This window comes from Euprymna scolopes, chromosome 22 (genome assembly GCF_053919585.1).
Source record: "Euprymna scolopes isolate OS-2025 chromosome 22, ASM5391958v1, whole genome shotgun sequence".
Classification (NCBI taxonomy): Eukaryota; Metazoa; Mollusca; class Cephalopoda; order Sepiida; family Sepiolidae; genus Euprymna; species Euprymna scolopes.
In genome coordinates this window covers 79,348,088-79,363,945 of record NC_136503.1, presented here as the reverse complement: position 1 = coordinate 79,363,945, position 15,858 = coordinate 79,348,088, and the positions used below count along the sequence as shown (strand labels likewise).

General features: G+C 30.8%; 1 protein-coding gene across 1 annotated transcript in view; it reads left to right on the top strand.

The window, feature by feature from the left end:
- Positions 1 to 4,222: 4,222 nt before the first annotated feature.
- Positions 4,223 to 15,858, top strand: part of LOC145243481 (chitin deacetylase 7-like) — a 32,297-nt gene continuing 20,661 nt past the window's right edge. The window contains exon 1 of the mRNA XM_080106420.1: positions 4,223 to 4,962. Within this exon, the coding sequence (XP_079962546.1) occupies positions 4,641 to 4,962 (322 nt within the window). The 5' untranslated portion in view covers positions 4,223 to 4,640. The remainder of the gene's footprint in view (positions 4,963 to 15,858) is intronic.

Here is a 15,858-nt window from a genome sequence, read left to right as displayed (position 1 = left end):
AAAACAGCCAGCTGCAAAACCTAAGTTTCCCCTTTTTTTCTTTTCTGTCGACAGAAGAATTTGTCAAGTCGGGTTAGAATTATTTGTGGATATATTTTAACTCTCTCTTTTGTCCCCACTTGTACATATATTTTACATAATTGTAAATATTTTATTTTATTCGTATTCTCACCCGTTTCTCCTTTTTTTCTCCCTCGATAAAATGTACACACTCACCCCATTAAGTCTCTGCTCTTACGTGATATTTATAATTATTTATTTGCACAGCCAACGACTAACTTGATGAGTTTGTTCGTTAAAGGGGCTCCTCGGGTTTTGCCGACTATTTTCTTTAAAGTAATATATATATATATATATATATATATATATATATATATATATATATATATATATATATATATATATATATATGTATGTGTGTGTGTGTGTGTGTGTGTGTGTGTGTGTGTGTGTGCATATATATATATTATGTAAATACAGTCATATATTGCTACGCCCATCTCCATTCATGGCGAATCTTCTCTCCTCAAAATTTGAAAACGTCTTAAACCTTTTCAGTTTGTGTACCTTAATATTTCTTGCCTGATGATATCTAATATGATTGAAACGGTCTGCACATCGTAGCAAGATATGACTGTATTTACATTAAAAATAAAAAATATATAACTTGCTCTCTTACGATTGAGCACTATTAATAAGTATGTTTTAACTTAAATAGGGATGGTATAATAAAATTGCGGGGCCTGCGTTCGCGCCTGGCCTCCATAGAATGGAAATAGGCACAAACTTTAATAAAGACTTTTCATATCTATCTGCGTAAGTATGCTTTGATAATTATGTTTTAGTTTAAAGAAATATGGTATAATAAAATTATGGGGTGTTCGTTCGCGCTTGACCTCCATAGAATGGAAATATGTCACAAAGTTTAACAAGGTTTTTTAATATAGATCCATAGAATATTGTGATAAGTGTTTCAGTGTGAACAGGTATGATATAATAAATTATGGGGTTTATCCTTTTTTTATTTTTACTTTCATCATATTTTTGCTTTGGTTTTGATACCCCCAAATTTGAAGCTATCTCTTTACAATCCTTCCTTTTCATAACCTATTATACTTTCATAAATCAGAGTTCATTTTCTGTAGGCTGTTTTTGAACCCAGTCAACGACAGGTACTTTTGCTAGTATATATATATATATATATATATATATATATATATATATATATATATATATATATATATATATTATTATTATTATTATTATTATTACGAAGTAAAAATTAAGTTTATAAGCCATAAGCTTCTGTAAACTTCAAGTGAATATAAATAAAAATATTTATATAGTAATCTCAACTAAATTAAAAAGCTCAATACAACGAAGATAGGAAATAGAGCTTGTTATAGAAGAACACACATTTAAGACTGTGAATTATAATTCATGAGATTTTATTGTTCGACAGGATACTCAAACAAGATGTATTAAAATTTCCTTAATCCACAGAGTTTCAAAGAAATTTGGTCTTCTCATCAGAGGAAAGATATTATCAAATGAATATTATATCGAAGCTGTGGATTTGCTGGTACCGGAATTAATTGAAACAGCATTATATGAAAACTAGTCATAAAAGGGTTCATAAAATTGTGAAAAGAAATGAAAAATAAAAGGATAAATTAAAAATCCATTCAGAATCCAGATGAAATGATATGGAGAGATTAATTATTTTCAAGACGAAATGATGATAAGAGGCAATGCTCGCAGAAGAAGAAACCGGATTCATACGGTTGATAAAATAGATTCAAATTCAAATCCGAAATATGTGAAATCTAGGTTTGTGGAAAAATCCGTTTGCAAGCAGTCGATGAATAGAGATTATTTCGAATCATTAATGTTTTCTTTTATTTTTCACTTATGGATAATTTAGCCGGCGTAACAACTCCCATGGTCGTTTTTTTTTTATGTAGGCAAGTAATAACGGAAAACTTTATTTCAGTAAACGACGGAAATAAATTATAACGGAAACAGAAGTAAAATACGAAAAAGAAAAAAAGGAAAAGAGAAAATAAATAAAAAGGTTGTGTGCTCGTGAACAATGTTCTTATATATATATATATATATATATATATATATATATTTATATATATATATATATATATATATATATACATACATACATATATATACATATATATACATATATATATACATATATATATATACATATACATATATATATATACACACATATATATATACATATACATATATATATATGCATATACATATATATACACATATATGTATATATATATATATATATATATATATATATATATATATATATATATATATATATATATAAGGAGACAAGGAGAGAGAGACTGTTTGAATAAAAAGTTATTTTTGAAGGCTTACAATGCAGGGATGTGCAGTCGTTATGAGCAGATAAATAAAGAAATCAATGAACGATAAATAATTCAATATTTTTTTAGATTATTTTTTATATTTATTTATTTATCCACCTGAATTTTTTTTTTTTTAACTGTGGATGGTACTTATTCCAACGGTCCTTCCGGGTAATAACCCATCATCAGTGGAAAAAAACAAATCCCCTCTCTAGGCTGTAAATTATGAACCTGAAGATCTGAGGCAGCTGATGGAAGACAGGAAACTCTAGAGAGGAAGAATCACATTGGTCCGGGTAAGGAGCCCGTCCTCCTAATGATGATGATGATGATGATGATGATGATGATGATGATGATGATGACGATGACGATGATGACGATGATGATGATGATGATGATGATGACGTAAATAAAAAAAACAACAACAAAAAACTTCAAAACACCTGGGGATATTTTAAGCAGTCCATAGAGTGAATGTGATATTGTGGTAACTGGAATTTAGGGAATAGACCAACTTGGCGAGCCTCGACACCCCCTTCTCTCTATACACATTTTGGTGCTGTGCTGAGTGCTGCGCCTAATCAAAAAACGGTACCTTTTGTATAATAAAAAAAATATTTTTGAAAAGATTTTGGTATTTTCCCACCAAAACATTTTTCTTTAAAATGACGATTTCTATCGGTTTTCGGGTGTGATGAAAACAAATATCGCATGTAATTTTTCCGGCAAATAAGTAGCTTTCCGGATATTAAGCAATGTCATTTCTTATGTTATTGCTGGTGACTATTTTGATACGCGCGAGCAAGCGAGTGAGCGCTCGTATGTATAAACGCAACCCCGAGGAACTACGCGCAAGCGCGCGTACCAAGATGGCCACCAACAATAACATAAGAAATGGCATTGCTTAATATCCGGAAAACCACTTGTTTGCGGAAAATTTGAATGCGATATTCGTTTACAGCATACCCGAAAACCTATAGACGTCGTCATTTTAAAGAAAAAGTGTTAAGGTGGAAACCAGGTAACAATTTACTAAAATCCTTTGAAAAAAGTGTAGTTTTTTTTAAAATAAAGATACTTAAAAAGAGAGAAAAGAAAAAAAAAAGAAAGAAAAAAGAGAAACAATCCATATGAGTCAGAAAACAGTGAATAGGGAGTCAAAAATGAAACTACTGTAAAATCACGTTTCGTCAGTCTTATTCTTTTTCAGCGAAACACTAACTTTGTTTTCATTTTTTATACATCAACCGGCCTTTTAGTAAAAAACAAAAATCCTGCCGTCTTCTTGCGCATAATAAGACTTGCAACGTCGTTCTGGATGATAAATTCATGTCTATTCGCACTGAATAATTATTTGTCCACTTTTCGTAATTTTATCGAAATATCGTAATATTTGACTCTTTTTCGCGGTAAATTGACAAAAGTGGGAAACATCTTCTATCGTAAAAAAAAATAACACAAAATTCCATAATTTTTTAACGCCCCCCTCCCCACTTCCCCTTTAAAAAAAAATTTGAAAAAACTTTTTTTTTGTAACAAAGAAGATACTTATTTTTTGCGCGAAAAATACTGTTTTTTAAACAATATATTTTGCTTCACACCCAAACTGACAAAGTGTATAATTCTTAATTGTGATAGAATATATATATATATATATATATATATATATATATATATATATATATATATATATATATATATATATATATATATATATATATATATATATATACTGAACAACTTATTTTCTATTTATTTTTTTAATTTTATTTAAAAAACCCAAAAAAACTTGCTTATTTTTGTGTGAGGAAAATAGATTTTCTTTTTTTTCTTTTTTTTTTTTAACAATATCTTTGTAGCATGCAAACGAATCTAAAAGAAATTGATCACCTGTATTATCATTTAACTAGAAAATAATTTGCTTTAAACTTTACATTTTGGTCGTAAAACGGTGAAAGTGAGTTTACAGGAAAGTCTTGGAGAATTTTACCCGTCGCAAAGAATCGGTAAAGAAGATTCTCCTAATTTTTTTTTTTTTTAATACTCGTCTGACGAATTCCACGTGCGAAAAGAAAGCTGATTAACTAAAAAGTAATATCAACTCTAAAAACTGTCAAAGCCGCTTGCGGATCTTGACGTCACTATATATCAGCTTCTCCAGGGACAAAAAAAAAAAAAAAAAAGAAAAAAAAAAAATCAAAAAAAAAAAAAAATCAAAAAAAAAAAAAAAAAATCATGTCAGGAGATAATATCAGGATGAAACCAATTCCTTCATTTTTCCTTATCGTCGCGTGTTTTCTATTAACACCAGTCCAATCAGAAGAAAAGCAAATATGCACCCAAACGTTTATGTGCCATCCGAATGAACCGAACTTGTTCTTAAGCTGCACCCCATTTGTGGGAATAATGGTGATGAAATGTCCGGAGGGTTTCAACTTCAATTCACTAACGTTGACTTGCGAATCGCGAAAATACACCAACTGCGCAGATAACAACGCCATGACATCAACAGAGGAACCAACAACGAAAACAACAGAGAAACCCACAACGAAAAAAGGTATTATTAGTTGATTTTATGGTGTTTGTTAAGATGGAGTCGATAGATTGATAGTTTTTTTTTTTTTAAATATGTTGTTTTAAGCAAAAACAATATTATATATTGTCATGCCGAAAATATTAATATATCCAAAAATTACGAAAATTCATCGAGTAGAAATTTCTTTCTATTTAAAAGTAATTTTTTTTTTTTTAATTATTATTATTATTATTATTTTTGTGGTTGGTTGGTTGGTTGTTTCATTTTACGGCATATCAACCCTTTACTGGTTATTTATTGCCGAATCCAGTGATTTTGAAAAAAACATTTTTAATAGAATATATATTTTTCTTATAGTCGATTTCTATAATTTAACACATAGTTTGGACCCTAACAGGTACTACCACTCCAGGTCAGAGTGGACCTGGGAGCAACGACAATTAAAGGTGGCTCCACACTCCTCGAATCCCGCAAACGAGGGGCTGGGGCTCACCATCGATATAGTTTAAAATCATATTCAGGACCTAATTTGGGTGTCTGTTACTATACTTGATTGTCATGTCGAAAATGGTAATAAATCCAAAAAGTACGAAAATTCATCGTGTAGAACAACCGCTATCGTGTTTCTAGTAAAAAAAAAAAAATGTCTGTCGCTATAGACAACAAATATTGCAGTCATGACACAAATAATCTAAAATATTCGTTTCGGGATTATGTCCCCTGCGTATAGCCTCCGACTGCCTGCTTTATAACGCCTAAGTAAAATATGATTTTACCCAATTTCGCGCAAAAATTACAGGTTTGTGTTACTATACATATAGATTCGAAAAAGTGGTTCAAAAACAAATATAAAACAAATGTTATCAAAGGCAAGATACATTACCATTCTACCGATCTGCAAATGTTTTTAGTGGTTTTACTCACTTTAAAACGTGTAATCGGTTCGAACATTATAGCGTTTATCGATATATTTTAGCATAACAGTCTCAACTCGTTAAATTAAAACGGGTACATTGAAATTAACAATATTTAAAAATAAACATTTACGACACCCCCCCCACACACATATACACATATATATATATATATACATATATATATATATATATATATATATATATATATATATACACACATAATTATACATATATATATATATATATACACATAATTATACATACATATATATATATATACGTATATATACGTATTAATGAATACATATCTATAATATAAAGCTGAACATCTGTGTGTGTGTGTGTCTGGTCACGAATAGGCTCCTATATGGTTGACTATTATAGAAACCTGATCACATATAGTGATAGAAGATGTATCGAGACACAGGAATGGGTATGTTTGATCTGGCATAATGATGATTCATTAAAATTGTGGGGTCTGCGTATGTGCCTGGTCCACAAGGTATGGAAAAAAAAAATTTTTAATTAAAAAAAAACGTTACAAGTGTTTTTTTTTTTATATATAGATGTACATAATAATACATTGATAAGTATGTTTTAACTTAAATAGGGATGGTATAATAAAATTATGGGGTCTGCGTTCGCGCCTGGCCTCCATAGAATGGAAACAGGCACAAACTTTAATAAAGCCTTTTCATATCTATCTACGTAAGTATACTTTGATAATTATGTTTCAGTTTGAAGAAATATGGTATAATAAAATTATGGGGTGTTCGTTCGCGCCTGACCTCCATAGAATGGAAATATATCACAAAGTTTAACAAGGTTTTTTAATATAGATCCACAGAAGATTGTGATAAGTGTTTCAGTGTGAACAGGTATGGTATAATAAATTATGGGGGTTATCTATTTTATTTTTACTTTCATCATATTTTGCTTTGGTTTTGATACCCCCAAATTCGAAGCTATCTCTTTACAACCCTTCCTTTCCATAACCTATCATACTTTCATAAATCAGAGTTCACTTTCTGTATATATATATATATATATATATATATATATATATATATATATATATATATATATGTATAATTATAACACATATATATATATATGTATATATACATATATAGACATATATATATAAGTATATATGCATATGCACTCGTAAGCAAAAAAAAAAAAATGACCAAACAAATTTTATACATTTTAATATTTTAATTTTATTATTTTAATAAGGAAACTTAAACTAATAACATAGAAGAATACATTTACTTTAATAAATGCTTAGTATGGAATCGCATTCTCTTTTGATTTCTTTAAAATATTAATCCTTTTAGACATGCTCTCAACTAAAGTGAAACACTGTGAAAAGGAGATAGTATTCCATTCACTTTGCACAGCTTCCCACAGTTTGCCATGGTTTGAAAAAGTTCTTCCAGCTAATGCATGATATATTATGGATCAAATATTCTCGATATCGAGGCTTTGACCTGGCCAAAACAGCAAATCAATTTAATTATCAAAAAAAATTTTTTTTTTTATTTTAGCAGTGTGTGCAGGGGCATTATCATGTTCAAAAATAATGTTCTGGGATATTTCCACCTTCTGGATACTTAGTAACAGTCCTGTTTCTAATATTTTAATGTATTGCTTTGCATTGATTAACTTCTCACATCTAATAAGTTCCCCAACTACTGCTGCAGTAAAAGTTCCCCATACTATTATCCCTCTATTCCCGTGTTTATCTGTCCTTGTTATGCAATTTGGCGAAAATCTTTCTCCAGTTCTTAAAATGCACCATTTGGGAGCATCAATAATAAGACAAAATATTAATTCATTTGACCAGAAAACATTCCTGAACCAGTTTGTATCTTTCTTGCCATAATACGAGAAAAATCTTTTTCTATCATTGATGTTCTTCTTAGATAAAAATGGTTTCTTTGCACACCTTTTAGAAGAAAATCCGATTTCTTTAATTCGTCTAGATATTGTATATCTAGAAACAGAATTTCCAGCCCCTGTTTTGAATTCTTTGCTATGGTTAACATAAGTTTTCTTTCAATCCTTCAAAGCACTTAATTTAAGCCTGTGGTTGTCCTTCAAAGTGAATGCTCTAAGGCGACAAGATCCAGATTTCCTTTTGACCGAGCGTTCGACTTCGAACCTTTGAACAATGCAGAAGGAGATGTTGCCATATTTTCTTTCCTTAAAATATAAAAAATCTGCTTGTAAGTCATTTTGGACGTTTTTTTGTTTGTTTTTTTTGACATAGGCGTCACCACTTATCAAGGCCTGTTGAGGCCACTCAAGGATAAGAGTTAAAGAGTGTACAGTAGTCAAAAGGACAATATAGTAATCGATAGTAATGGAAGTTCGGTAAATTTATTAACTTAAGTGGAACGGCTCATCAGAAACTTGTTCACGTTGGACTTGAAGACAACTATATTATAGACAGCTGGAAAGCAGGAAAATGGAAGACAATTCCACAGGCGTGCAGTTCTAAGAAAGAAGCTTTGATCATGGAATCTGCGTTTAGGTTTAGCAATTAAGGACTGCCTTAATCCTGCAATTTGGTTTTTTTATATCCTCGCCAAGATACGGTCTTACCATTTTTAGGATTAATTTTTTCCACTTATTATTATATATTTTAACTGATAATTTCTATTTTGTAGATCATTATAATAATAATAATAATGATCTTCAAAATAACAAAAATTCATGGAAAAATATTGAAAAATCGATTTCTTCCTTCTTTTGCTCTTAGCCCATTTTTTTGTTTTTGCTCATGAGTGTATATACTCACATATATATGCATAAATATAGATATATATATTTATATATATAATTATATATATATATATATATATAGATAGATAGATAGATAGATAGATAGATAAATATACATATATGCATATACAAATATTTATATATATACATATATATACATATAAATATATACATGTATATATATGTATACATATGTATGCATATATGTATACATATATACATGTATATACATGTATATATATATATATATGTATGTATACATATATATGCATATGTATACATATGTATATGCATATGTATACATATATACGCATATGTATACATATGTATATACATGTATACATATATATGTATATACATGTATACATATATATGTATATACATGTATACATATATATGTATATACATGTATACATATATATGTATATACATGTATACATATATATGTATATACATATGTATACATATATATGCATATGTATATATATGTATACATACATATATATACATGTATACACATATACATATATTTGTACAAATATATATATATATGTACATATATATATATATATATATATATGCATATATATGCACATATATATACGTTTTTATTTTTTATTACCGTATCTTTCTGTTGAGTTACATTATTGTTTCGGCTACACGGCTGTTTTTTTTTTTTTTGCCGTCTGTAGCGTCCTCAGACTTTTACAGAAATGTTCGCTATTTTGGGATGAAAGAGTGGAAGTGTGAATGAGGTCAGGGGGGGGTGTTGCCAGGAGGGCGAAACAGGAAGAGAGGAAGGGAACAAGGAGGGAAGGTGGGGGGGGCGCTTTGTCGATAATGTTTTAGGTTTGGGGTTTAAGGAACTTGTGGGGGAGGGTCTGGGAAGTTGATTTCTGGTGTGCCTGAGGGCATAGGGATGCCTGAGGGCACATATGCACATATATTTGCACGCCAGGGCGGGCAAGTATGTGTACCCGTGACCGTTTCTTTTAAGTATATATGTGTGTACGTGCGCATGTGTGAACCCGTGGCTGCGACCGCTAGCTGACCCTCTCCAAACAATTAACAACAAAATAAAAACTAAAAATAAATAAACCGAATCATAGCTCCCCGCCTCCAAAAATAAGCAACACCCAACAGCTCAAGACATACATACCAAGAAATCACCTCACCAACGAGATGCTAAAAGTTTTAACACTAAGACTCGAAGTTTAAAGTAAACCCCCCTCCTCCCACCCCACATATTCCCCTTCCCCTCATGTATCCCTATGCCCTCAGGCACACCAGAAATCAACTTCCCAGACCCTCCCCCACTAGTTCCTTAAACCCCAAAACTAAAACATTATCGACATACCAAGCGCCCCCACCTTCCCTCCTTGTTCCCTTCCTCTCTTCCTGTTTCGCTCTCCTCGCACCCCCCTGACCTCATCCACTCTTCCACTCTTTCATCCCAAAATAGCGAACTTTTCTGTAAAAGTCTGAGGACGCTACAGACGGCAAAAATAACAGCCCTGTAGCCGAAACAATAATGTAACTTAACAGAAAGATACGGTAATAAAAAATAAAATGCATATTTGCTCTACAACAGTATTGAGCACTTTTTTCAGTTTTCATTAATTACCATCTCCACTAAATAATATATATATATATATATATATATATATATATATATATATATATATATATATATATATATATATATATATATATTCGATTGGCAAAATTTTAGAATAATTATAAAGAAGTGAACCATCGAGTAAATTCAATCAACTAAAATAAGATGGAAAACGGGGTGAGGAAAAGGAAAACAAAATGGGGCAAGTTGTATGTAACACATGTACAATTAAATAAAATAAATAAGTCGATTAAAAAACAAGATCGTTAAAATACACCCGAAGCGCTTTTCGTTCAGACTAACATTTTCGAGGGTCATAAGTCTGAAAATTATTATTTTTTAGAATATTTGGTAGTGGTATGGAGTAAGAGCGGAGAGGAGGTTAAAAAAAACAAAAAACAAAAAAAAAACTAACTACCCAAATAATTCTAATTGAAGCCGGAGGTTTCTCTGCTTGGTTCACTTCTTTATAATATATATATATATATATATATATATATATATATATATATATATATATATATATATATATATATATATATATGAACAAATGATTAATAAAACATATTAAAAGACATCTTGAAAAAGAGTTAAAAACATTTAATTTTAAAAAAGGAAGCACAAGATAAGTGGATAGTCCTTAATCTGCGGAGTTTTGAAGAAATACTCTCCTTCTCATCAGAGGGCAGGAATTAGCAAAATGCGGGATCGGATTTTGCATATAAAACTATTTAATGAAACTACAAGTAAGTCACAGATCTTACTTGGTTAAAAAAAAAGGGTGAGGTAAGGGGAATAGGAGGTAAAAGAAAAATGATAAAAAGATTTCACATGAATTAATAGTCCGGTGAAGGGTAAAAAATCCAAGAATGGATATATATATATATATATATATATATATATATATATATATATATATATATATATATATATATATATATATATATATATAGATATAGATATATATATAGATATAGATATAGATATATATGAGAATAATAGGAAAGGGAAATGAAGTCACAAAAACTATTGATTGGTAAATATAGATTGGTTCATTTATTCAATAAGGGAATACAAACAATTATTTGGGGGATAGAAGGGACTCTTTATGCCAAGGCATTTCGAAGCCTAATGCTAACATAGTGAGGATGTGGCGTCAAGCGTGGTATTCATTAGGAACGAAATAGATCAATTGAAATTATATAGGATGTTGGGGGGGGAGTTTTATTGAATTCTAGATAAAGGAGGAGTGTATTACATAGAGTGTAATGTACAAAGGTGTATATCATAGTCTTAAATGGATGTGATATATGTTTTAAGGTTAAGGTGGTGGTATATTGTGGATGGATGGTAATTCTATTTTATCAGTGTGTAAGATGTCTATTATCTATGGAGGGACATTTTGACAGATGCAGCCGAGACGACAACAGCACTATGAAGTGGTGTATAATTTTGGGAGGGATATTATGGTGATGATTTAGGGCGAAAGGTTGGATGGGTATATACTAAGCAGGGATTGAGCAGGAGGGATTACATCGGGCGTTCTGTTCCAGGGTTTTAATTTATTGGGGCGAGGTAGGGTTTGGACGTTAATTAAGTGAGCAAGTTATGGTGTGGGTCTGGGTGGGTAGCTGTAAGGCTATAATAATGGATTTCAGAATACCAATATATGTTTTGTAATATGTAGCAGTAATTCTAGGTTTTCTTTGTTATTAGATATGCAGGGGGGGGTATAAGGCAGCGGTAAAAGGTAGGGTGGCAAAATCTTTTGAGGTGTATAACAGGACAAAGTAGAGTTTTGGATGTGAATGATTGGCGTAGTGGAGTAATAGAGGGAAATGTACTATTAACAACACTACTACTACTACTACTACTAATAATAATAATAATAATAATAATAAACCAATGACAATAATAATATTAATAATAATAATGATAATAATAAAAACAATGACAATAATAATAATAATAATAATAATAATAATAATAAAAACAATAATAATAATAATAATAATAATAATAATAACAGTGACAATAATAATAATAATAATAATAATAATAATAATAATAATAATAAAAACAATGACAATAATAATAATAATAACAATAATAATAATAATAATAATAATAATAATAATAGCTTAAAGGTAAATAAAATTGAGGGGGAGAGATGAAGAGCAAGTTAAAAAATAACACATGAAATACATTTAAGGGATGAAGAAATAAGAGTGAGGTAAAAAGAACAAGAAAAAGAAAGAGAAAAATAAAAAATGAAAAATAATAAATAAAAATAAAAAAATAAAAAGGTAAAATAATAGAGATAAAGAGATAAATAACTAAATTACTAATAAAAACACTCCATTTTTTTGGGACCATTTTACCATATTTGTCCCAAATTTTCTGTGTATGTCTATTTCGCTGTTTTGCATGGTGCAGAACTCAAAATTTAAATATGTTAAGGCCTGGGGGACTTTTGAGGATAAATGGGTGGGGACAAATCATGAACTTAGTCTTTTTTTTTTTTTTTTTTTTTTTTTTTTTGCATGGTGCAGAACTCAAATTTACATATGGTAAGGCCTAAAACTGCACCGTTTATTCATTTTCACCAGAATTAACGTCCCCTGGAGACTTTTGGGGCTAAATGGATGGAGGGGGGCAAATGCTGAACTTAGTCATTTTTTTATGCCTCGTTCACTGTGCACTCATGGGGGACTATACATGCTTCACTTGTTTTTGTTATTTTTATCTTTTTTTCCGATTCACGATTTTGATTAATTGCCCCAACACACACACACACGCGCGCGCACACACACACACACACACACACACACACACACACACACACACACACACACACACACACACACAAACGTGATCAGGCGATTCCAACTTTTTTCATGATTCCGATACAATCAGACTTATCGATTCTGTTTTCAATTCCCGATTCCGATAGGATTAACGATTCTGATTATTATTCCTTTAAAATTTGTCAACATTTAATTAGAGACGTGTTTCTTGAGGGATACATTACACGAGTAGATCTTTCTAAATAATGTTTCTCTGTTTTCCTATTAACTGATTAAAATCTATGAGACGACCAAAGATTTGTTTGATTTTTAAAATGTCCGATTTGTATTAGTTTGTTGTTAGTGTGCAGAATTCTATTTTAATGTTTTCACCAACAATTGTAAATAGTCGATGACTAATGCGCAAAATAAGAGTGTCGCGGTCGCGCCCAAATAGAATACTTAATAACTCACCTTCACTTGTTAAGGAGTTTCTAAATAGTCTTACTATTTAGAAAAACATTTTTAACATGGGAAGGGCGGAGGCTTTGTTAACTTTTGTGCTTTTCCGCTATCAAGGATGGTTCATATAATTCCTAATCATAGACATTTGTTATTAGATTGGTTTGTTTTACTGATTTTTATATATAAGTGAACAAATTATTGGGATCAATTTTACCCTGGAAAAATGCTCAATTCTCACACGTGAGAATGCGGTAACAAATCGATGATAAGAAAACGGCGATAGTTGGTTTGCGAGAAGGAACAACGACATTCATTTCCTCATTCTCCCGCAACGCGTGACTTTTCGTTAGAGCTGTGATGTAGTCCACGTCTCTAACGTCATCTCGAACGTCATCTGTGTCTCTAACGTGATCGCCCTCTTTAATGTGCTCTCTCTCTCTCTCTCTCCTATTTGTTGTTTTTCTTTCTTTTTCCTTACTGTGACTTTTTTCGCGCATGGCTTCGCGCATCTAAATATTTTGATTATTCTAAAACATATTTTAGCGGACGAAACTTTTTGGCTTCAAAAATCATAATAATCATCGACTACCACACCTTCTAATGGTTGTGCTGTTGTAACGTTGTACACGTTTACACATTTAGGACATCACACGTAGCATCGTACGTCGGTAGGAATAGAAAACAAGTAATAACTCAACTCACTTTTTCTTGCAACAACGATATTCATTTCCTTATTTTCCCACAACGCGTGACTTCTCGTTAGAGCTGTGATTTTGTCCACGTCTCTAGCGTGATTGTCCTCTCTAATGCGCTCTTTCTCTCTCTCTCTCTCTCTCTCTCTCTCTCTCTCTCTCTCTCTCTCTCTCTCTCTCCCCTATTTGTAGTTTTTCCTTTTTCCTTACTGCGACGTATTTCTCACATGGCTTGATATTAGCAAACGCATGTCTGTGCTCTGTTGCACCACATACTATTATTATTATATTTCAAAACAGACAAAAATAAAGAAATATGCATCTGAAGAAGTTTCTAATATTTTAAAGCATAATGTACAAAAAAAAAAAGAAGAAATGTTTTTTTGTTTTTTTTTCATTTCCTTCATTAAGACTTAGATGCTGTAGGACGACGTCATAATGCAATGAAAATTTATTAGAATTAATTCTATCTCGGAAAAAAGTTCAATTCTCACACATGAAGCAGAATATAGTTGGTTTTCGAGAAGGAACACGACAAGTATGTACAATATTTAAAGCAATTTTACTGGGTGGACAAATGGATGATACAAGAAAACATTAACATGTAATTGCCTAAAAAAAATTGGAGAATCGCATTTTTCTTTTCATGTGAATTAGCATAGACCACAGAAATCTAATAAAACTTTCTTTCACAACAAAAACTTATAATTACAAATTGGTGAAACAAAACAAAACCTCAACTCGAATGATAACTTTTATAGGTTTTAGGGTATGCTGAAAACGGATATCACATTTAAATTTTGCGCAGACAAGTACTTTTCTGGATATTAAAACATTTATTATCCAATGGAGTCCCACTGATGGCCATGTTTTTTTTCCCCCAACTGAAAAGCACTAATGCGCATGCGGGTTACAAAACACTTCCTTCTCCCCACGTTGAAGCTGTGGTAATGTTAACTGGTTACTTACCGGTCTCCGCGACTAAAAATAGTTCGTCTCAATGTTATATTAAGAAATAGAAATTTATTTAAGAACGAAAACATGGAATCTTATGCTAAGGAAATGAAACGAAACTTCTTCCGTGTATTTATCATTTATTGTTTCTTTTATTTATTACTGCAATACTTGGTTGCAATTATGTCACTTTATCACCGTAAAGAAAATAAATAAATAAAAATAAACTCCAAAACAAACATAAAAGAAAACACCTCAAAAACAAATTAAGGGGTTTCGTTTAATTTCGATAATAAAAAACAAATTAAAAGCAATAAAAACAAATTAAAAAGAAAAAAACCCAAATAAAACTGTGTGAATTCGGTAATAGAAAAAACTGAGAAAAACGGACAAAAAAACACGAAAAATTATACGTATTTATCACAAAAAAGAGCATGGAAAAATATTTAAAAAAAAAAAGAGATAAAAACAGGAAAATAAAGAAGGGAACGTAAAAAATCACATAAATGTGTAAATGTTAAAAGTTTCCAAATAAAAAAAAGAAAAAAAAAACGATCCGTTGCATGGGCGCGAACTTTCAACCAGTAGGTTACGACGCGAACCCTTTTATCTATTGTCCTACGAAGACACCATCGAAATATCGTCATGAATACCAGTAGACGTGCATGCGTGGTTGTCGAAAGGAATGGTTTTTT